This window comes from Penicillium solitum (assembly GCF_028829755.1).
Source record: "Penicillium solitum strain IBT 25940 chromosome Unknown utg000009l_segment0_segment0, whole genome shotgun sequence".
Classification (NCBI taxonomy): domain Eukaryota; kingdom Fungi; phylum Ascomycota; class Eurotiomycetes; order Eurotiales; family Aspergillaceae; genus Penicillium; species Penicillium solitum.
In genome coordinates this window covers 3008415-3032211 of record NW_027072128.1, presented here as the reverse complement: position 1 = coordinate 3032211, position 23797 = coordinate 3008415, and the positions used below count along the sequence as shown (strand labels likewise).

Below are 23797 nucleotides of genomic sequence, written 5' to 3'. Positions count from 1 at the left end.
CAGCAGGGCCGACCTGAAGCAAATGCCGAGGAAGCAGTCAATCTCTTGCTAGAGCTCGAACGGAGTACCCAGGAAGCGTCTGGGTATGGCCGTCCCATACGGCATATTAAGGCCGGCCGGGCTCCCGCAAGCCCTGACGCCATGGACCTATCTGCCATGCAGGACACAAGGACTTGCTTCAAGTGTGGTAAGCCCGGACATCTCAAGAGAAACTGCAAGGTGAAGGGAAAAGGGCAGGGTCAGCAAGCTTAGGCGAGCTTGCTGACCCTCTCCCCAAGCCCCGCCGCCCCGACAAGCAGGGTACCGGGCTTAGCCAGGATGGAAGAGAGCGGGATACCCCGCGGGCTGTGATGAGGCTGAACGCCCTCGGAGAACATCTCAACTTCTTCGACGGCTCACTCTCTCGGCCCACGGCAACCGGACCCTCTGTCACTTGTCGTATGTTGTTAGACTGCGGGGCAAGCCACACGTTTGTATCGTTGAAGACTGCCCGGCGTCTAGGCGGCAAGTGGAAGAAGCGCGTGCCGTTGCCGGTGTCGCTGCCGAACGGCGAGACCCTACACACTCAGGGTACAATGGACCTGGAGATTCGCTTAGGCAAGTGGGCCGGCACAAAAAGGGTGTGGGCAGTCGACATTGAGGGGTACGATGTAGTGCTCGGTAACGACTTCCTATGCACGCACGACCCGAAGGTTAGCTTCCCGACAAGAAGAATGTGGCTCACTGACCATAAAGGAGAACACGAAGTACACGCGGTGGATGGCCGAGTACTGGATAGAGAAGAGAAAGGGACGTTGAACTTGCTATCAAAGAAGGACGTTCGACGAGCCCTGAAAAATAAGAATACCGAGTACGCGGTTTTCTACGCCGCGAAGAGCGAGGACAGTGACCAGTCCACCGAGGACCCTCGCCTAGCGAAGTTGCTCAAAAAGTACGCGGATGTCTTCGCCGACGACTTGCCAACAGACCTGCCCCCCAAGCGGAACATTGTTCACCACATCGACACAGGCACGGCTGACCCAGTGAACGTCAACGCATACCCCCTATCCCACGAGAAGCTCGAAGAGCTGAGGAAGCAAGTGAAAGACTTGCTGGATAGAGGGTTGATCCAGGTGTCAGCGAGCCCCTGGGGCTTCCCGGTGGTCTTCGTCAAGAAGCCGGGAGGGGAATGGAGAATGTGTATCGACTACCGAGGCCTTAACGAACTCACTGCCAAGAACGGGTACCCCATTCCAAGAATCCAGGACTTGTTGGACATCGTCGGCCAAGCCAGATACCTGTCGAAGATTGACTTGGTGGCTGGGTATTGGCAGGTTCGGATGGCAGAGGAAGCGACACCGAAGACGGCATTCAACACGATATGGGGGAAGTATGAGTGGAAAGCGATGCCTTTCGGACTCTGCAATGCGCCGGCCACTTTCCAGACCTTGATGAATGAGACACTCCGCCCCTACCTGGGCAAGTCGGTAGTGGTATACCTGGACGATATCTTAGTATACTCGAGGACACTGGAAGAGCATTATACTCACTTGGAGGAAGTCCTGCAGTGCTTACGCGAGCAGAAGCTCTTTGCCAAACCGAAAAAGTGCGTATTCGTCACCAAGGAGCTCGAATTCTGTGGCCACGTTATCGGAGACGGCAAGGTCCATGCCGTTACAATGAAACTGGACGTCATCAAGGAGTGGCCACGGCCAACAAACGTCAACGAAGTCCGCCGCTTCCTAGGTTTAGCCACCTACTACCGACGCTTCGTCAAAGACTTCGCGAAGATAGCGGTGGCTCTGCACAACCTAACCAAGGAGGCCGACGAAGAACTGCGTAAGCAGAAGTTTAGACCTATCACTTGGACCGAGCAATGTGAAGTGGCTTTCATACGCTTGAAGGAGGCGCTTGTCAACGCCCCGGTACTTGTCCAACCCGACCGGGCCAAGCCATTCACTATAGAGACCGACGCCTCCGAATGGGCGATCGGCTTCGTGCTCTGCCAAGTGGGGGATGACGGGAAGATGCACCCCGTCGCCTTCGACGGCCGCAAGTTGAAAGGTGCAGAGTTGAACTACCCAGTCCACGAGAAAGAGCTTCTCGCGATCAAGGAAGCTCTCCGGACTTGGGATAGGTACTTGGAGAATGGAACAAGAACCACTATCATTACCGACCACGAAGGCCTCCAATACCTCACCACCACGCGAGCATATAGTAAGAGACTTGCTCGCTGGATCGACGAGTTCCAGGCATACGACCTCGAGCTTCGGTACCGGAAAGGAGAAGAAGCGGTCGTCCCCGACGCCATTAGCCGGCGCCCTGACTTTCTCGGAGAGGGACCAGCTAATGTGGCCCAGGGAGCACCCACTTGGGGGAGATTGAACTTGATGAAAAAGGTGGGCGGATTCGACGAAGTGGAATGGTACGCCGCTACCATCCAATACTTGTCGGCCGGCAGCTTGCCGGACGATAAGTCACTCCGCCGAGAAGTTATGCGTTGGGCAGGCAAGCTAGCGATACACGAGTCGCCCTTGCCGACGGCCGCAACGCAGGAGGAGAATACCAGACTAACTTACCTACATGGGGACGGATCCTCCGCCCCATACCTAGAGCCACCCTTCCGGAAGGACTTTCTGGATAGGATGCATAGGGAATATGGACACTTGGGCCACCCAGGACTGCGTGGAGTGCTCCGCACCCGCGCTTGGTGGCCCGGCATACGGCAGGATACGGAAGAGGTGGTGCACCTCTGTCCGAATTGCCAAGTGTCAAGATCGAGAAACGAGAGCTTCGAGCGAGAGGCATCTCAGTACCTAGCAAGCGCAGGTATCAAACCATTTGAAAGGTGGGGGATCGACCTCATCGGCTTGCTGCCCACGACACCAAGCGGCAACCGGTGGATCATCACGGCGATCGACTACGCCACCGGTTGGCCACTTGCGAAGGCCTTGCCAGAAGCGACAGAGGAAGCTGTCGCTGAGTTCCTCCACGACGACATTTTCACGGTATACGGTGCACCTGCGGAGTTCCTGACAGATAATGGCGCCAACTTGCTCGCCACCTCCGTGCAGTACTTCATCAAGTTGATCAACGCGAAGCACCGGACGACCACGCCATACCACCCGCGGACGAACGGGAAGGTGGAGAACCTCAACGGCTTGCTGGGACGGATACTCACGAAGTATTGCATGGGTAAGCCTACCAGAGTATGGGACCTGTACTTGGCACAAGCCCTATTCGCCACAAGGGTGAGGGAACATGCCACGTCGGGCAAGAGTCCCTTCTACTTGGTATACGGAACCCATCCACGCTTGCCGGGGGACACCGAGCCGGTGACCTCTGCTCGAGACCCAGCGGAGCTAGACAGCAAGATCATGGCCGTCAATCACGCAAGAGCCGAGGCCAACGAGAAGTTGTTGTACAAAGCCATCCGGGCGCAGAAAATTCACGACGAGAAAGTAACCACTTGCCCACTGCAACCGGGCAAGTGGGTATTGGTCCGGAATGAGGCAAAGCAGAAGTTCGAATCACAATGGTTCGGGCCGTATAAGATTCTGAAAGCTCACCCACTCGGCACGTATGCACTCGCTGAGCCGGGTGGCCGGGTGCTGAGGAACTTGGTGAACGGTCGCCGCCTTGTCGACGCCTTCGTCGATAACCCCAACCAGTTGTGGACGTCGTCGGGCGGTAAGCATCGGCTTCGGCGAGAAGGTGTAGACATTCGCCATCCACTTGACGGAGGCGAAGTGATCGATAGGGACTCCGACGAACCGCCTAGCTACCATGAATTAGCCACGATTTCCCGGGCTGAATGGGACACATTGGAGCGTTCAGGGGTACGCTCACGCTTGGTGGGAAGGGAAGAAGCACTTCGACATATCGCAGCGAAAGCGAGGAAGCAACCGCTAGCCGCTAAAGCGACGAAAAGAACGGCACCTGCGCCGGAAGCAAAGGATATGGCACACGCGCCGGATGAAACATGGCCGCAAGCGGCTAGGATACCCACTCAACAACAAGTGGAAGAGACCCAGAGGAACGGTCTAGAACACACAGCCCCTACCCACAGAGAGGTAGAGGAGGACTATCCGCCCACTCAGGAAGAAGTGGAGGAGTACCGGCAAGTAGACCGGAGGACTACCCAGGAAGAGGTAGAAGAGTCCCAACAAGTGGACTGGATACCTACCCAGGAAGAGGTAGAAGAGGTTCCACGAGAGAACCTAGAGAGCGACGACACCGCTGAAAAGGATGGCCAAGGAGATCAGCAGATGGAGGACGCTCCGACAATGCAACAAGCATCTCCATACCTTTTCCGCAGGCCGCGTCGATACGCAATGGATTCACAATAAGTGAAGGTTCCGCTGCCGCAACAAGTACGCGAGCAAGCGAAGACTCCCGCAATACTACGAAGAACAATCTACAAGGGACTACGAAGAAGTCATTGATTAGAACAAGTGTTTTGTATTCGGCAAGTACTACTTAGAGGTCAACAAACTAGACGTCAGCAACATGTTCAGCCCAAACAGCATCCACCTCCTCTTCACCAACAGCCCGCTCCATCGCTTCCTGACCACGAAGTGACTCCAACCCACGCAAATCCCGACGAACAAGATCAACATTTACCTGCATCTGCGCTATCTCCTCCGTCAAACGACGCTCCATCTGCAACCGTACATGGGGGGGGGCTTCAAAAAGTTCACGGGTAAGTACACTGCGCCAACGGGGGGTAATAGGTTCACTTTCCTGCAACACTTCCTCACGAGACTCAACACGGGGGCGAAGGGGCAAGTCGGGGGCGGAGGGGGAGGTACGGGGACGTTTGCGGGACGACAAGCGGTTAGACACAGAGTTGAAGAAGCGGGAAGCAGCAGAACGAGGGGCAGAGGGAGGAGCGGAGGAAGGGGTAGTGGGCTGGGCGGGGGACTTACTAGTGGGAGTGACCGCTGGGTACTGGAACTCGGGGGAGTGCACACGAAGCGCGTCCAGTGCCCAGGCAGGGGTGTCAACGCGCAAGGAGCAAGCACGAGCCACACCTGCGAAGTGACAACACATGCAGGAACCCAGGCTGACCACAGTGCTCTTGCTCGGGCTTTCACGGAAAGCTACGACCCGGCAAGAAGCAAAGCAGCCAGCACTGCGTCGGCACCGAGTACACTCCTCCCCGGAGGGAGCAGCGACACCGATGCACTGGCCAATGACGGCCACCTGATGGTTGTGGGATGTAACCGCGCGAAGCTGGAAAACTCCATCAGCTTGGGGCCAATCCACTTCACCTCCGATCCTCTCCCACTCCTCCTGCAACGCGGCCAACATACCTCTCACTTCCTCAGGTAGAACCGGTTGCAGGGCATCATCGAGGCCCGTAGGCAACTCGGTGGCATCCTCAGCGTCAAGATTGACGAAGCGAGGGGAGGGAGACGGGCCGGCTAAAGAAAGTTAGCAAGTGGGGCAACAAGCGAGGATGGGGGAGGGATGAGACTTACCAGAAGACTGCGAGGCTCCCGCAGAGGAGGTCTCCATGTCAGGCGAGTCTTGCGGCACCGACAAAGGAGACGAAGCGCCAAGCGACCGGAGGTCCATGGTGTTTCCCTCTGAGTTCTCATCTGGCACGGCGAGAGGGTCAGGCGAGGGACCAGCCGGTGAATTCACGGCTGGGAACGACATTGTTACTGTGACAAAGTGACGTGTTAGTACCTGACAAGAACGACAACAAGCGAGACACGGGATAGATCACTTACCAACAAGTTGTTCAATGTCGTCAAAGAGTGGAATAGGAAGCAAGACTGGGGAGAAAAGAGGAGAAGAAATATTTGAGGGGAAAAGATGGGGGTATTCATACTCAGAAGGCTTGCTTGCCTACAATGCCTAAGCGAGCAAGAACAAAGGATTGATTGTTTGCTTAGAATACCCGAGCAAGCAAGAACAAAGGAGACAAAGTGAGGCCACACAAAGGAGCCTTTTCACTGCCTACCGGGCAAGTCTTTGTCGGCCTTTGTTGGATCTCTCATCTTGCTGGGTCTTTTTATACTGCCTATTCGGGAAGTCTGGATAGCTTCATTTTTGCAGCTTCCGGGGCGGTAAGCTAGATCTGGTGGGGAGGGATGTGCTTCCGAGAGGTTTGGAGGGTTTGCTTACTCTCCGTGCCTGAGGCCACAACTTATTGGTGCCTCAGGCGCTACATTCCTAGTACTGGAGCAAGTACCTGGTAGCGAGTGCTTACTACTACTTGCTAGTTAGTAAGCACTCAGGGGTTTTATTGGAGGCCAAGCCCATGCTTGGCGCTGATGTAATACATTCTGCATTTAGCTAGTAATTAGTACTACCCAATGGAAACCATGCGATCCTAACAGAATCTCACCAAGCGTCACCTGGGAGCCAAGCCCTAAGTGAACGAAGTGACAGTTTCATTTGTGAGGTTTAAACATTTAGAAACCACAAATATTTATTATTGATCTATGTCTAATCTGGTCTCTTTGTTTAAAAAAGGAGCCCAGCTAAAAATGTTGGTTTGTATTTAAGCCATCATCCCTATTTAAGGAATTTAAGTATATCGTATTCGTGTACTATTCACTTCAAATGAGATGGCGAGGGAGATAATTAATATTTGAACCATTAAATTTACTATTTCTCGATCGGATTATCATTTCTAGAGGGGATGATCTATGTCCAACTTTTCCATACGCAAAGTAGTCGCACGGGATTCTATTCAAGAAGCTTGCTTTCAACACATACTTAGATTAGAAATAGTGAAGCATCTGCATCCTATCACCTTGTGGCGGGGGTTGCTAGCTGCCTGCGGCATTTATCCAAGCACGATCTCAACAATTTTAACATCAACAACAAAAATCACGGCCCAAAAAAGAGACACAAGAGGTGACCTAAAATAACCTAAGCCGTAGCACACGGCTTTTAACTTTGCACTCGACAGGATCACCACTCGTTTTGTTGATAATCCGACTAAACCCATCCTTCCAAAGCCTGCCATGCCGAGCTGATTGCCTTTGGGGGTGAGACGAGGGTGTCCCTCCGGGAGCTATCCACCTTGATCACCGAGAACTGATCACCGCGGAAGACATAGTAGTGATCCTGAACACTCGGGCTCGCAACAATAGCGTCAACACGATCAAAGCCAGCCTGGACAAGACTCAGCCAGCCCTCTGCGATAGGCGCAACCTTATTGACAATTTTGTCGGTACTATTGTTCAGACGAACATAGTGCAAGCCGCGGAAAAAGTACATCTCGTTCTTTGTTCCGGGCGTGAGCATTGCTGCATCCACGGTGTCAAAGCCCGCTTGAGCAAGCGACTTCCATCCAGAGGTAATGGGACTGGCCCCATCCTTGACGAAGCTATCATCGTAATTTTCAAGCTTGATTTTGGCATATCGGCCTCCGAAGAAAACGTAGAGTTGTTTTTCTTGGCCAGGTACAGGCACAATAGTGTCCACTGTGCCGAAGCCCATCTTAGGCAGAGTGTCCCAGCCCTTGCTTAGGAGGGTCGGGCCTGCAGCAAGGCCATGCTCGGGGCCTCCTTTGCTAAATCTGACACGACCATAATGCCGGCCGGCGAAGATATATATCTCTTCTTTTCCGGCAATGCGACAGGCGGCGTCAACCATTGTGGACAAAGATAATCAATGGAGACCTTAAAATGGTAGAAGTGGTGTTGTTGTTGATGACGAACAGATGCTCAATTGTGTGTAGTGTGAATCTTCAGACTAGCGGTCGATATGGTGGTATTTATATCTATCTGCCCTTAGAGAATCTGGGCTTGTTACTAAATATTGCTCATATGACTTACTCCTTGTCTGTACGATGATAACATTTGCAATGGCACGTTTGTATGACTGAGATCGAGCATCATCCACTGTTTTTATTGTTTTACAGCTGGACTGGAGCAAAAGCCATTGGCTTTTGATCTTACGCGTGACTTGCATTCCGCCAAGTCGAACCAAATTTATGATATTTGTTGATACGGGACATCAATCAGCTCATCCAGCCAAGAATTCTCGATCATATACCACATTAGACAATCCTTGAGGCTAACCTTGGAATACACATGGATCACGCTGTTAGTTACTGAGAATATCACTTATAAAGCATTGATATATAGCCATAGCTGCTTTGACCCCGAATATACACTCCTTTGAGTTAATCCTCTCTAAGTAAATAACTAAAACTACTCGTGATTCAAATGCAAATACTAGTTTAGCTAATCATGGTAGTCCCGTTAGGTTGTACCAAGGACCAAGGGTATATATGTGCAGTAAGAGCCTCTCGGTTTAGAAGGATCAAGCCTCACTCCACAACCACCCATGCAAATAAGGGCATGCAGTGCCTTATTGTGCAACAAGAGAAAAAGAGACCAGCCCTGTAAATCCATTTCCTAGCATTGGATCTCTCGGACTCTGTGGCCTATGCTAGTTACTACTCGAGCCACCGATCTGTGTGTAACGTCCAAGGTCAAAACCAATAAATACCCTTCTCATCCGTGAGAGCTGGATGTGGATAAAGGGCTGGGTGTAGGAAAATGAGAGTACTGGCAATATTCCAAAAGAAAAGAAGCACAGTAGTCGTTTCCTTGCCTAGATAAGCATGATAGTGGATATTGGGGCTTATTTTGATACTAGACATTCATATTTCCAATAGGACTAAGGTATTTTTTGATCTCGCATAGTACTGCAGTCCAACAGTTCCTATAGGGCTTGTTCAAATGTTTGCTCTTCTCCATTCATCGCCTAACTTCATTTTAGTTTTAGATGGGGCGCAAGATGAGATATTGGGATGAGCTAGTCACCTTCCATCCCCGTCTTGCTTTCTAGCTTTTTCATCTGCTCCGATTATATCCTACTATCTACCCCGTATATAGTCTTATAGCTGTGTCTCTAGTTCTAGCAATTTACCATAAGACTGCTCCTGATAGATATCCTACGCAAGCCACCATCAACTTCTTGAATGCATATCCACCTCGCCGTACAAACTGTACATAGTATGAACGTATTTATATAGGTAGAAATTATAGCCCAGTTGTCCGCTGTCTAGACCGATATATTCTTATATATGCGCCTTATAGTGATTTCCAACCAAGCCAAGAACTTGATTCGCCATTCCCCAAGAGTAAACATAACCCAAACCACCAGCCCCATAAGCATGAATGATATTTCCTTCTCGCTCAACACGAATTCCCGCCTTTCGAGCCGGCCTAAAGCCAACAATATCCCTAGAAACATCTCTGTCGACATCAACCCAGTCAAATTCACCCTTCGTCATAATATTGACCCGCTTGAGAATATCCGCTCGCAGAGCCATATCAGGATCAACAGCGATGTTCCCCGGTTGACTAACACCACCAAGAATAACTCCCCCACTTGCCCTGGGAATGACATAGGTATACTGTGATCCTTGCCGAATAACAGCGCGGTCAAAGCCATCCTGCTTTCGGACATGCATAGTCTGCCCTCGAATGGATATCGAGGTATCATCTGAAGCAAGCTCCCGCGCTCCCAATCCTGATGCGTTTACCACGATACTGGCTTCGCTCAGGTTCTTCATTTCTTGGAAAGATCCAACGTTTCCCCGTACGAATTTCACTCCTCGGTCAACCAGCTTCTGTGTCATCCATGGTAGGAACATGCTTGGGTCCACGGCCAGTCCACTGTAAGTGAATCCGATGGTCGCTCCAGGTGGCAGGTCGGTGGACTGGATGGAGGTGAAATCGGGGAGGATTGATCTGTACCATATTGTTGAATCGTCCCCACGGTCGTCATAGAACTCAGTGATATTGAGTTTCTGGGCGTCGATTAGTTTATTGAATTTGGTTGATAGTAATTATACAGAAGTGACTTACTTTGATACCACTTCGAGGATCCTGATCCCCTAGTTCGAAGTACTTTTTGATTGAATATTCCTGGAGCTCATTAAAGCCGGTATCTGGATGTGGTGCAAGTAGAGCCCCTGCCCTGGAGGACGAGAAAACAGTCAAAATAAGACTTGGATCTTTCAAGTCAATGTTTTCGAGTTTGGAGTACTCACCAAGGACTTGCCCACTCCGTTGTTTCATCGCCAGGGAGATTCCGGGCTACAATAACGACATCGTATCCAGCATCAACAAGCAACGAAGCACTGGTGAGCCCGATAATACCAGCACCAATTATACCGACTCTCGTGTTCTTGGCTGTACAAGATGACATTTCTATATGTACCTATACGTACCGGATTTTCCCTGGAGGGCGGGGCTTTCCTATTTGAGCTGCCGCCGCTTTTATGAGGGTGCTCAGACTCAGGCTCACTGAGTAGATGTCAGCACGGGCTCATATGAGTGATCATGTCTCAGATCAGTCACGTGCAAAATGACTGATGCTCAGTGATGCCCAGTGTCCAATCAGTGAGCAACACTGATGCACTCAGATAGGCCCATGGACGGGCCCTACCCTTAGGGCCCACGGGCCTTTTTAGTTAGCAGAATTCCTTGACCTCGTGACTTGCATTATTTATGCATTTTTCTCTGTATTTTTAAGTAATTTGATTATATGTAGATAGCAGTGGCATTGGCATATAGTAGGTTTGGAAGCCTTTGTATAATAACTTCACACCACTATCAATTGTCTGACCGAGGTTAGAAAAATGGGCTTTAGAAGCCTTTGTACAATGACTTGACACTACTGTCAATTGTCTGACCGAGGTCAGAAAAATGAGCTCTGGAAGCCTGTATACAATGACTTAGGCATTTATTATAGTCATATATTCATACTAATACGATATAAATTGATTATTACTAGGTTTGCTACGCTTCCTTGCTTCTCTTAACCCAGACCGCCTTTTGAGTGCTACCCTTATCTCTATAAAGAGGGAGATAAGGACTGCTCTTATCTTCGCTATCGACTAGCTTACTTCTCTGTCGCTTCCGCGTACTTAGGATTCTGGAGTGGCAATCTCTTCTCATTCATGAATAACGCTGACTCCACCTTAGCCTTACTACAGATTCGGAGAATGGACCGAGCAAGAACCAGATCAAGAGAAGTAGGGGAGTAGAGTCACGTCGAGTTTGGAGAGGAGAGCGCAATCACTAGCATCTGGACCCTAAAGCAAGATTGTGAACTTAGTGCGCGCGGAAGCTATATTCACGACTGTTCTTAGGAGTTGAAGGCCAGTGAACTAGTAGATATGGGCGCGGTGAGATCCTACAGTCAAATACTCCGAAATTCTTAGGAGATCCTTGACTTCCGGTGTGACTTCCAAACCCCGTAAGCAAATCATATGGCAAGTCGGGTATTAAGAGAAGGCGATCTAAGCATGATATTGACCTTCTTCCTAGGATCAACAAGGAGTTCCGATCAACAAGGAATTCCCAGCTTTGAAGTCAGTTCGAGCACGAGCTGTGTAAACAACAAAAGTGGGGCCGAGATGGTAACGCACGGACCACATGATCCCCCACCCCACCCCACCGGGAGACATACATTCTGCAGATCTTCCTTTACTTGGCGTCTATCAATTCTATGCAATACGCCCCTTTCCAAAATGGCAAAGAGAAATCGATCAGCTTCACCTTCCAACACGCCGCGTGCCCAACGAGCTATACGTCGATTGGCAAGAGAATCCCTGCCCACAGTACCCCCGCCCACAGCACCCCGCGGACTGTCAACACTCTCCACGGACACTACAGACTCACTAACCAGCTTGGACAAAGACGCGCGGGTTAAGATCCAGGCTTATGAAAACCAGTCTCTTCGCGATGAGACGCTGTTGAAAAGCGGCTTGAATGCATTTCTCACGTGGCTACCAGAGGCCGGCAGAACTTCCATCGCGAGAGATGTTATTGAGACAAGCTCCGACCGAGAACTGTACGATGTTTTTATGAACCTTTTCACCGGACTTGCTGCACCGAGTAAGTACGTTCCGTTCAAAAGTATCCGTTGACTTTTCTTAACATTGCTAAATAGTGAAATCCCGATCAAAAGCACCCTCTGTTGTGGAAAGTCCTCATTCAAAGCGCCAGGAGCACGTCGATATAGTTGCCTCCACCCTCGATCAACCGGAAAGGCGTGACCCTTCGTTCGCGGCACAGCTCCAACTGCGGGACAACTATCGCTGTGTAATCACGGGTCAACTGAACACCGATCAATGGGAGCACGAAGGGGAACCAGAAAACGTTTTCTATGGCCCGACTGAGGGGGCTCACATAATACCTTTTGCGTTTGCCTCTTGGCCAGGGGTGTCCGGAGCGCCAAGAGATACATCAAGTACATGGACCTTACTATACAAGTGTTTCCCTACGCTACGCGAAATACTTTCAGTAGAGGAGATCAACACTCTTCGTAATGGGATCACTCTTCGAGACTCGGTGCATACACAGTTTGGCAAATTCACAATTGCCTTAAAGCCTACCGTAAGCAGGCAATGATCTACCATGAAACCATTTATGCTCACTCTTCTTATCAGGACATCGAAAATGAGTACGAGGTGAAGACTTACAAGCGCTACCCCCCAGCTGACATCCCCGCCATTCCCTCCGATCGGCGTGTCCGATTTTTGCCAAACACAGAGTATGAGATTCCAAGCCCCGCAATTCTCGATGCGCATTGGAGAATGTGCGAAATTTTTAATGTATCTGCTATGGGAGAGACCATTGAACAACATCTTCGGGACTGGGAAGACTTGAGAGGCTCGGGGTGCGCTGTTGTTAGAGAGGACGGTACGACCGATCTCGCTAGTCTGCTGGATATCGCGCTATGGGGCCAAGTTTCCGCATGAATACAAGCTTTACACTTCTTCTGTATTAGTATTTGGTTAGGTCTAGGGCAATCTTAATTTTATGAAGTCACCTTCAATTACCATGTTCACCACCCTTCGTGTGAGAATACCGGTGATCGATTCAAGAAAAGGTGAGACACATCTCGAGCCCACTTTCGATATTGGATCTGCACATCAACCAGGGGAGCCACCACGTATATTTGTAGTAGAAATGCATACACATTCCTAATCAGGGGGCATGCTCAATTTTACTCTGAGATCAAAAAGCGGCAAGGGGTGAGCACTAAAATAGAAGGGGAAAGATCTCGAGTGCCAGGCATTATCCGGTACATATGAGTATGACTCTATAATGGTATAGCTGGTTTAATTATAAAGAAGCCCCAGAGGGGTACAAACATCGCAACTGCTGCTAGATACCCGAATACCCGAGATCGGATTGGTGACAACGAATAGGAATACGAATTCATATATTAAACTGACGCTCGTATCTTTCCTTCCCCTCCGTTCTCGGCTATCACTTAGCTGTAGTGAATATAACGGGACCCCGCTCGGAGGAGCCGATATATTTCTTATCTGTCGGAACCCTATCCCGACAAAATGTATAGCTCGATATGTTTCAGTTCCCTGCTATATCAAAAACATGGAAATAAAATGGGATCTCTTCTCTGAATCTTAGTGAGTGATTCATCCAAAATTCCAAAAGAAACGCACTGTAGTCAACATGCGTTTCTGGGGATCAATATTTCGCAGATGGAGCCACGAAAGGCAAGATGTTGCTTGGTAATTGTGAAGGCGCCCTGGAGTCGGGCGAGATCATCTCTGCCGGGATTATCCGTGAGCAATTGATGGAACTTGGTCAGGTTCTCCAGGTCGAGACTCGTGCCGATGAGGCGAGTAAAGCTCAATTGATTGGTTGGTTGGCCGAAGATTTTGTGATCTATAAAGGTGTAGGCGAATGTATCATAGACCTGGCAGTGGCGGAGGCACCTATCTCATTGGCCCAGGAACAAAACGTGAGAACAGTGGTATCGGATTTCTAAGTCACATTGAGATCCATCAGACTAGAGTTCAATTCTCCAAGGTCTGTCTCGTTCAATCAATCAATCAACCAATCAATCAAAGTTCAATTAACCTGTTGCAGTCTAACTAGTTGCGTATGACTATGCAGGCGCTTCATCCAACTGAAGCAAGAACTCGAAGCCAAACGCCGAGCGGGATCTCCCCCAGAGAGTATATACAGAGGCCAATTCATAAAGAGTGTGGAATCAGCCCATTCCCATAAATCAAACCCATACATAAGAAATCAACCCATAATGATTGTCATGGAGTGCACCCTCCATCTTCCGTCTCTCACTTCTCTCACTTCTCTCACTTCTCTCACTTCTCTCACTTCTCTCACTTCTCTCACTTCTCTCACTTCTCTCACTTCTCTCACTTCTCTCACTTCTCTCACTTCTCTCACTTCTCTCACTTCTCTCACTTCTCTCACTTCTCTCACTTCTCTCACTTCTCTCACTTCTCTCACTTCTCTCACTTCTCTCACTTCTCTCACTTCTCTCACTTCTCTCACTTCTCTCACTTCTCTCACTTCTCTCACTTCTCTCACTTCTCTCACTTCTCTCACTTCTCTCACTTCTCTCACTTCTCTCACTTCTCACTTCTCTCACTTCTCTCACTTCTCTCACTTCTCTCACTTCTCTCACTTCTCTCACTTCTCTCACTTCTCTCACTTCTCTCACTTCTCTCACTTCTCTCACTTCTCTCACTTCTCTCACTTCTCTCACTTCTCTCACTTCTCTCACTTCTCTCACTTCTCTCACTTCTCTCACTTCTCTCACTTCTCTCACTTCTCTCACTTCTCTCACTTCTCTCTCTCTCCCTGCTCTCTCCCTGCTCTCTCCCTGCTCTCTCCCTGCTCTCTCCCTACTCTCTCCCTACTCTCTCCCTACTCTCTCCCCTGCCTCAGTTTCAACCGATGGTGACGTTGTCGTGGCCAGTTGATTGGCATGTTTGTCGACTATGGCTGAGTTCTCGTGTCCATTGGTTAATACCCATCGTCTTCCACACCTTGGGTCTGTCTCGTTGAAGGCTTTATTCGAAACGATCTTTACATATCCTTACAACATGTAATGCAGCACACAAACAAAATGGTTCAGAAATACTACTCAACTATGGTACAGGTCATTGGCCCATAGGTACATATTGTTCATCTTCAACAGTGTTGCAAGTTCATGGTAGATCGTATGTGCCATAAATGGCAAATATCAATCCTCCTACTTGAAAAGCCTCTCCAACTTCTTGCCGTGCGCCTCCAAGAGTATCTCCTCAAACACAGGCCCAATTTTCTCCAGGGCTGCCTTCCGAATCGCATGCTTGAGCACCTTTTGGTTGCCATTGTAGTCCTCAAAGTCAACCTCCTCCAGCACTTTCTTCAGCTCAGCGTCAAATTTCCTCACCATTGCCATCCCGTAACTAGGAAAGCCGACTCCGGAATGGCCTTTGTGTGTAATCCCGATCGCAGTGAATATCACCAGCTGGATTAGGCGGAGGGTTTTGATTTCCTCTTGGCCGTTGAGCCGGATGGGCAGTTTCTGTAACACCCATGTACACCTTGACGCCCGCTCGCAGACCCATTTGGCGCATGCGTTCCAGATCTTTGTAGTATTCTTCCTCTTCATGATGTTTGTCAGTGTCTGGCTCATAAGTACTGGGGTGGTTTCCTCTTCGTTTGTGAGATCGGGGCTTGGCACAGGGCTCGCGAAGATAAACGGTCCACAATCTGTAAATCAGCATGCGTAGTCTTACCAGTAGTATCTCCCGGTGTGGTAGGGGATATCACGCGGGTTCCTGGTGGAATAAAATCATCATCAAAGACCGTCACGAGAAGCAAAATGGGATCCTGGTAGTTATTTCCGCTCCGACATTGTGTTTCAGCCGGCTGTGTATATCGCTAGCATCAGGTATCATAATGTCCTATAGATGTCTGGGTGCACATACCTGGCCTTCCTTGGTCATGCGGAAGAACCTGAAGAGATCACCGTCCGTTGCAAGTGTGTATGCAGTAAGGTCCTCCTCCTCGTTCAGACGTCTCTGCTTGGCATGGAGCTCGCCTTTCTCCAGTTAGTTGTGACAGGAGTACCAGAGCACAATACAACACTCACCCGTAAGGGCTGTCATCACTGAGCCTATTCCTTCGCGACCCATAACCTTCGAGGGTCCCATCACAGCCATGAAATTGATGCTCTTGTCCTCTACCCCATACCAGAATGAGCATTCAGAATGTCCATGTGCACGAGCCCTAGTTGAACTAGCACATACACCCATATAAGAAGACTCAGAGAAGGATTGGATGTCTAGGGACGATGGCTCAATCATTTGTCTCTTCGTCACTTGGTAGTGGACGGCGGAGAGGAGTATCTCAACCCGGAGTTTTCGGGATGCTTCATTTTGGGCCTGTGATCTCAGTGCCACGAGGGATTTGAGGAGGTCCTCTTGGTTGGATTAATTGGAGTTTATTCCTGAGCATGATATGGGAAACACAACTTACCACTCGAGCAATCGATCGGAAGAGTCATAGTTAAGAGTGACAAACTAGGTGCAGTTCAGCACGGTGGTTGGGAAAGCAAAAGAGTTGGATGAGGGGGAGGGGGGATTGATGAAGAGAGAAGTGATGAAGCGGGAGGTGACGAAGAGGAAGAGAGGGGACACAAGTCCTGGGAGTTTGTTGCCAGGTAGTTGCCTATTTGGGACTGGTTGAACACACCTGGGCACCTTCCGGATGAGGGCAGGCACACGGCTATATCAGATCTACCTAGGTGGTCTACAAAACAGCTTAGAAGAGATAAAGTATAGACTAGGTAGGTATTTATGAGCAGAGTAGTAAAATCCAGATAGGTACAATAACGCCATATGAAGCCAGTGATAAGAGAGTAAAAAAAAAAAGAAAGAAAAAAAGAACCAGACACCGCTGAAGAGAGAAATCTCAGATGCTATGCAAAAACAAAAGACAAAACGCGACCGAGAGCACGAACCCGAAGCCAGTAGCCAGAATGCCGAAATTCGTAAACCATGTTGCGCGCCGCCATGCATAGACCGGATATCATCATTCATGATCGTCAAAAAAAGCAATAAAAGCAATAAAAGCAACACAAAAGCAAAGCCCCTCCAATGAAACGCAAACCGTGAAAATGAAGGATATCAAATCAAGGGTATCAACAAAGGTGATAAAAAAGATCCAGCGAAGACGCTTTTGGGGAGAATAGAACGCTCATAGTAGATCATTTCTTGAACATGTAGTGGCCATAGAGGCCGCCGACCTCGCCGACGGCCATAGGGATCTTGCGCATACCCCACCAGCGCGCACCCATCTTCCAGTAACGAGCGCCATCGTCATGGGGTTCGTGGGGGATGGAGGATGGTTCGCGGACGTACCAGCCACGACGGCCGAGGTCTCGCACAGTCCAGCCAACGGAGACGCGCTGGGTCTTGGCACGCTCACGCAGCGGGGTGATGATCTTGTCACTGAACTCAACGACCTGCAAAGGGTAGCTTTGGTTCGAGAGCAGCGTACAAGTGCTGGTGTTGAAGATGGCTCCGATGGTCATCTGCGGCACCTTGGCCAGATCGAGGTAGCAGAGAGTGCTGGGGGCATCGATTTCGACTCCCGTGGCTGGGTTGCGGTACCGGCCGAAGAACGAGTTCACGTCCGCGACTGAGAGATCCGCAGAGCTGAGACCCAGCTCCTCCAGGTACTTAGTCATAGGCACCAAGAGTGGTACATGGTCCGAGGTGATCTTTGCTCCGCCCAGGTTGAGGGAACGGAGAGTATCGGGGAGATTCGGCAGCAGAGCAGACACATCGGTCTCTTCCAGAAGACGGAAGCGGGTCGGGTCCGTCAACAGATTCAGATACACGAGAGACTCATTGACCGATGGGTGGGTGGTGAGGAAGTTGACCAGGGCGCACGGGCGAAGGCGCGTGCATCGGGACAAGCTCAAGTGCGAGATACGCGCAGTCTCGGGGATGGCGAAGAGAGCTGAATCGTTAACTTGAGTGTGAGTAAGGTCGAGGTGGGTTAAGTTGATCAATCGCGGGAGGAGGTTGTCGAACATGGGAGCAGGGATGGTGCTGCATTCGTGAAGCGAGAGCCGTTTCAGGTTGGGCAAGGTCATGGACAGCGCAGGCCCACCGACCAAGGCCTGCTGGAAAACCCCGGAGAATGCTTGAGTCGAGCAACCACAGAAATCCACGGCACGCAAGTTCGGCAGTCCCATGAAGAGCTTCCGGATCACCTCCACGCTGATGTCGCCTTCCAGATGTTCCTGCAGCAGACATTCCTTCAAATTGGGGAGCAGTTCCAGGCACTGCAAGAGGGTCTTGGAGGTCAGGTTCTGGATTTCGGCGTTCATCTGCTTAGTGCGACCCAGGCCGACGGAGGTGAAGTGCGAGAAGTCCAGACGGCGCACCAATGTTCCCAACGCCGGATACTGCGACATATGATTCAGTGCCTTGGAGAAAATGATGGAGTGTGGGAAAGTCATGTTCCTGTACAAGACACCCAAAGTAGCAGCGTGCAAAGTGTGGGATGTAAGCAGACACGAGACCAAATCCACGTTGCGAGGAGCGTAGCCATTTGGTGGAAGATCGACCGCCAGGTTAGAGATGATTTGATCTACCAACGGCTGTTAGCACATGAGAAACAAGAATGGCAAGGGTGACTTCTTACCAAGAACCTCAGGGGGGAACCTCTCCAAAGGCGAGGTACCGGGAGGGGTCTGCAACACCTCCGCCTCCACCTCGGGGGCCTTTGGTGGGAGAAGCTCCATGGCTTCAGGTTCGGGGGCTTCCCATGCCCAGCCCTTTGCTTGTAGGTTTCCGAGCCCACGGAGATCGCTGTAGCTGCGGCTCAAACTCTTCCCGCCCAATCGAATCTGCTTCCACCCGAGGAATCCACCACAAGGACAGCAAAAGTCCGGGGCTTGTTGCATCTGGGTGGGGCGCTCGACCTTGCGCTCTTGGTCCTGCTCTTGGGGAGATGGTGCTTGCTGGGTGTCCACGAACGATTGCGCAATTCCTATAGTATCGATCACGTCAGCCTCCAGCCTGGATTCGTACATGTTCGGTACGTACCGTCCTCGGTATCTTCTTTGATAGAACCGAAGGAGGGGCGACGCTGGCTGCTCGATCTGGACCCGTCCGGGGTGCTGCAGGGCGAGGGAGAGGAGTCGCGTGAGTGGAAGTGGTCACCGCAGGGAATTGAAGAAAGTCGAGGGAAGGCCGGCTTGGGCTGCGAAGGAGCAGGAGTAACGGAGGTCATGGTGCAGAGGAAGAGGCCCTCTATAAAGGGCCCTTAGTGTACAGTGACTAGTTGAGGAGTACCTTGGAGCAGGTGGAAACACAAATCAAAAAAATAAGTCTACCGAAATTAAAAAATGAAAAGGCTCCTCCAAATTGAAAAAAGGGAAAGAAAAAAAAATCGCCCCGGTCAAAATCAAAGAAGTGTTTAAGACCGAGGGCAAGTTTAGGGCTCTCTCCCAGAGGGGCGGCGGGGAAGAAAAAAAAAAACGAAGCTGTTAGTCACGGAAACGGATGAACCGGCGGTTGCACAACTTTGTAGGTAATTCTGGCTTTTTTTCCGATCGGAGAAAGGATTCAAGACTTCAGTTTTTAAGACATTTAAGAAGAAGTTAAATGAAATGAAAGTGAAAGTGAGAAAGTTGAAGTTTGAAAGATCGAAAGAAATGCAAAGAAATGCACCATGGGTCATGGCCACATGGGGCGAATTATTTTATTCTTTTTATTTTATTTTATTGATTTTAATTTTGGAAGAAAAATAACGGGTGAACTGATTGATTACGGTGGCGGATCTCAATTCTGTTTTTTTCTTTTCTGGTTGATTCTTTTGGATTTTGAACATCAAAATTGAAAATGGTAAATTGCAAATAAAAAGAAGTATTGAATATAGATTAATCTATATAAATCGATATAAATCAAACTATATACTCCATCCATCGATGCTATACTTCCTTATATCACAACTAGACTGATTAAGTTCGTGTTAGTTCCCCAAGCTACCCCTGCAGACCCCATTTGCTTTTTTATTTTTATTTTTTTTGTATGCATGCGGAAAATGGCGTCATACCCCCCAATTTGGACCTGATAGACATAATTTATTGTTTGATCGAAGATACAAAGTACAATAAGCAACTTGGGGGTACATATGTATCTATAGAATAATCGGACTAGGATGTGGTACCTCCATGTATGGTACTATTGTCCCACCTAGACAAGTTGGACTCCAATTCTATGACATAATATCCCAAACCTTCTTAAGATCCACCGGTACCTAGCGCGCCTCACCAAGAAACTTCCTTAAAAGTGACAGGTCAGCAGATCTCCAGAAATCCCGATGCATCCGTTGTGAACTATACCCCAGACCACGAGTTCCTGTTACTTAATATATTACTATTCATGCAGCTACTATTAGTAACATTAGTAACCTCTTCGACATAAAACCAGCCAGAAGTCGCCTCTTTGGGTGAGATCATGCGGGGGTAGACAACTCTATTACATAATGATAACAGATGCCCCCCTGTCACCTGATGTTATTACGGCCCGTGTCCCCTTTCAGATCCAAATTGGGTGATCCCTCTAATTTGTACAAATGTCAATTCAAAAAGTCTCGGAGTTCCGATGGAGCAATAAGAGATCCACTAGCTCATCTTAATGGTCTAATATTCGAAATAGTGACTCTAGTACAGAATCCTCCGTACTCCGTATCTGACTCGCCCATACAACACACTCTTCTCGCTACTCCCAACTCTCACCGACTTTGCTTGTCTCCCATGGGCCAAGCCCGGTGATCCACGGTCATGCCACCATTATGCAGTTGATCGTCAAAGCCAAGCCCATAGTTTCCCCCTTAAATATCTATACATGACCCCCCGCTTTCTTCCCTCCTACTTACCTCCCCGGGGGAAGAAAAACAGTCCTTGGAATCCATCGGCTTCTCCCCACCTCGGTCCTGCATTCTTGTCATCTTGACTGAGTTAAAAGTCGACCGGATTGCTGACTAGCACTGCATTCATTGGTACCACCCGTGCACTTGTCAGACAGGTTTGGCAAAGGCTTAGCTCTCGCGCTGCAGCTGAAACAACCTTGAAAAAAATGCAACGCGGTCCAGATTCTAAGGCTTGATGGGGGTGTTGGCGTCCTTCGAGTCACAGCTCTCTCCTAGACTCTAGGATTTGGCGGCCGGAGTGAGTACAGCAAGTGGGTACAGCATGGGAGGGGCTTGACTGCATACCGGCCAAGCCCTGGTCGTGTTGAAGGCGCACTTCCGCGGAATTGCGCTTGCCGCCAAGGCCTCCGCATTGCTCAAGTAGACAAGGAGGCGGACCTAAGTCTTGGTCCTGCTCTCCTTGCTCTACTTAATAGTTTCTCTAGGACTAATCTCAACCAAGAATGTTACTAGATGATAGCCAAATGGTCTAGCTACGTTGAAACCGTGAGTCCGTACCCCCTGGTTTTGTCTTTTGGATCTCGAGAATCTTTCAAAACAACCCTTTCCCTGATGAACGTTTTTTTAAGCGTTTCCTATTACCTGACACCCCAATCATACTATGTATTCTTGGGAATGTTGAAATCTATGTGGATACTGAACGGAAAAAAGCAATGTCATTGCGTGAAACTATCAACATGGCATATTGTGCACGAATGTATCTTGTTTTCACAAACTACTTGAACATACGTTGACAGTGGCAGCAAATCCAGGGTTCCCTTCGATCAATAACGCCGTATCTCGGGCTAGAATCCGGGCCGCGGGGGCCATGGGGCCCATGTGGGTCATAGATGAGGGCTGGCTCCACGTAAATTCGGAGCGAAAAGTTGGCAGGAAAACATCAAGACAAACCAGCCAAATATCGAGACCCCGAGAAAGCGAAAACAAGACCCGAAGACGATGCGATTGTGTATTTATGTCGGGGAAGACACCGCAAGTCCATTATCTCTAGAAAACCTCCGGAAATTTAAGGTAGACTCAAAAAAGAGTTTGCACAAGAAAGGGCAGTTTCCAATCACCATATCCTCAAATTCCTCTTCACTTGTAGCTACCCAACAACAACAGCTCGCTTTAGCACATAAAACAATGCGACTTGCAGATGTACACTCGTCTATTTGCCCTGTCTCCACCACCATTTCTCAAACTCATCCGAACTTAACCCCCTCGGTACCTGATTCTTCAAACTCTTCCATTTCATCGACCATCCAAAACTTGCATGCATTTTGGGATTCTCCATCAGTTTCTGGATCCTTTTTGTTTCCGGGTTATTCTCCCCCTCGCACACCAACCGTGCTTTATATGACCGCTCTGCAAGAGCCCTAGCTCGCGCTTGATCCCCATGCACGATGCAGATCTGGAAAGCATCATAGTAAAGCCTAGCGAGATGAGCACCAGGACTACCGTCGAACTCCTCTTCGAGGATTTGGAGAAGAGCTTGGCATTCTTTAAGACAATCCCCGGGGCTATACATCAACCGCGACGCATTCCCGATTTCGCCATCAAGGCGTTGGATTTGGCGGCGGCGCTCGTCACTCTGTTTCAGCTCAGCAGGTTGTCTGGAGCAGATGCTACAATCACAATCGAAACCGAATGCATCCTTCAGATGACGACGTCGCTCGTCTGAGGGGCCCCCATGATCATAGGGGATGGTGATCTCTTCTCCCGCTGCAATAAACCGGACGGCATAGATATTTTCGTATCCTGAAGCACTGTTCCAGCTGTTATGTGCGTTAGGCAGACAGCTGTGGTTGATCCGTGAGATGGTAGGATAAATGCCTCCAATGGAAGAATCAGGACCACATGGTAGAGCATTTGTTCGGACAATGCCACTGAACGGTTTCTTTCCGGGGAAATTATTGTGCAAGGAAAGAAACTGGCGTTGAGCATCCTTTGGTAGCTTTCGCAGCTCGATTGAAATTTGTTTTTCTATTGTGGCTGCGCTTGTAGCATTCAAGGTTGTGAAAAATGGCTTCTCGGAAATAATCAATTGGCCTTTCGCAATGTTGAAACGTGCCGTAAGGCCTTGTCCCTTCCCTGGCACTGGCTTCATTTCATACAGTGGCAAGTTCAGCTTACGGGTTGGGTCGATACCGAGCACAAATTGGGCTATGGTGGTTGGTACTTCCGGTTCGTCGAACTAGTTATGCATAAGTCAGAGAGCGGCTGTGAATCAGAACCCTTTCAACATGGCATAGTTACCTGTTCATAGGACCTAATCGATCGTCTCACGTCATCCAAAGCGTAGTAGCCCGATACCCCTTCGCCCTCATCCCAATCACGAACTCTCGATCCGAACCAGCCACTGGCTACCCAGCTAACGGTATCGATATAGTTCCTCAATCCGCTGCTGTCCTCATTAGGGATCGTTGCGCCAAAACGAAGGAACTTGTGGCATTCAAGTGGAAGCAGTAGGTCTGGGTTGGACTTGAATGCAATGTAGTTCGGCTTCGCTTCGACTTGATCATCGTTTTGGTAACGCTCTCTAATAGTTTTCAAGAGTCTTTCCCAATTGTGTTGGTCTACCACTCATTTGGTTAGACGTGGAACTATGTCAAAACCTGCGTAAGAACCCATAGTTATCGTCAAGTTATCGATGAAAGAGGATTATTATCAATCATGAAGTAGTAAAAGGAGATGAAGGGAGAATGTAGTTCTATGAGCAGGCTGTTTGGTATGTGGATCTAGGCGCAACAGTGGAAGAGAAGAAGGATTTATGTTCCTACTGGCAAACTGAGGCTAACTATATAGCTAGTGGTATCTTGAAAAGCAAGGCAGTACCCAGCCCAATGTAGTGCTTACCATCCCTGCTGGTTTGAGCCGCACTTGTGTAATGCGAACCTTTGATTCCAGGTACCTTTTCTATAAGACACATAGAAAAGGTACTTCAAATATGGACAGGGCATTATGCCGGGTGATAGCAAACACACATCGAAAAGAGGGGTTACACCAGGGCTCCTTCTTTATATGAAAGGTGGTGATTCTACGCCGTTCTAGAAGAAGAATGTGAGATT

The 23797-nt window shown here is 49.4% G+C and overlaps 7 protein-coding genes across 7 annotated transcripts; 2 read left to right on the top strand and 5 right to left on the bottom strand.

The window, feature by feature from the left end:
* Positions 1-6936: 6936 nt before the first annotated feature.
* On the bottom strand, positions 6937-7596 carry N7455_012231 (uncharacterized protein; the record flags this gene model as incomplete). The annotated part of the gene is made up of 1 exon (XM_040952514.2): positions 6937-7596. The coding sequence occupies one exon, from the start codon at positions 7594-7596 to the stop codon at positions 6937-6939; it is 660 nt and encodes a 219-aa protein (XP_040816981.2).
* A 1435-nt stretch (positions 7597-9031) lies between these two features.
* On the bottom strand, positions 9032-10167 carry N7455_012230 (FAD-dependent oxidoreductase; the record flags this gene model as incomplete). Its single annotated transcript, XM_065606842.1, has 3 exons — positions 9032-9766; positions 9825-9936; positions 10010-10167. 3 exons carry the CDS (start codon positions 10165-10167, stop codon positions 9032-9034), a joined length of 1005 nt encoding a protein of 334 aa, XP_065460008.1.
* A 1327-nt stretch (positions 10168-11494) lies between these two features.
* On the top strand, positions 11495-12727 carry N7455_012229 (HNH endonuclease signature motif containing protein; the record flags this gene model as incomplete). The annotated part of the gene is made up of 3 exons (XM_040957373.2): positions 11495-11861; positions 11917-12362; positions 12416-12727. 3 exons carry the CDS (start codon positions 11495-11497, stop codon positions 12725-12727), a joined length of 1125 nt encoding a protein of 374 aa, XP_040812125.2.
* Positions 12728-13497: 770 nt separating this feature from the next.
* N7455_012228 (uncharacterized protein) lies at positions 13498-13767 on the top strand (the record flags this gene model as incomplete). Its single annotated transcript, XM_065606841.1, has 1 exon — positions 13498-13767. One exon carries the CDS (start codon positions 13498-13500, stop codon positions 13765-13767), a length of 270 nt encoding a protein of 89 aa, XP_065460007.1.
* A 1233-nt stretch (positions 13768-15000) lies between these two features.
* Positions 15001-16302, bottom strand: N7455_012227 (uncharacterized protein; the record flags this gene model as incomplete). The annotated part of the gene is made up of 5 exons (XM_065606840.1): positions 15001-15434; positions 15533-15665; positions 15725-15837; positions 15889-16218; positions 16275-16302. 5 exons carry the CDS (start codon positions 16300-16302, stop codon positions 15001-15003), a joined length of 1038 nt encoding a protein of 345 aa, XP_065460006.1.
* A 702-nt stretch (positions 16303-17004) lies between these two features.
* N7455_012226 (Leucine Rich Repeat domain protein) lies at positions 17005-19043 on the bottom strand (the record flags this gene model as incomplete). Its single annotated transcript, XM_040957312.2, has 3 exons — positions 17005-18398; positions 18453-18800; positions 18857-19043. The coding sequence occupies 3 exons, from the start codon at positions 19041-19043 to the stop codon at positions 17005-17007; spliced, it is 1929 nt and encodes a 642-aa protein (XP_040812210.2).
* A 2854-nt stretch (positions 19044-21897) lies between these two features.
* Positions 21898-23360, bottom strand: N7455_012225 (SET domain-containing protein; the record flags this gene model as incomplete). Its single annotated transcript, XM_065606839.1, has 3 exons — positions 21898-22923; positions 22986-23305; positions 23345-23360. 3 exons carry the CDS (start codon positions 23358-23360, stop codon positions 21898-21900), a joined length of 1362 nt encoding a protein of 453 aa, XP_065460005.1.
* Positions 23361-23797: the final 437 nt, after the last annotated feature.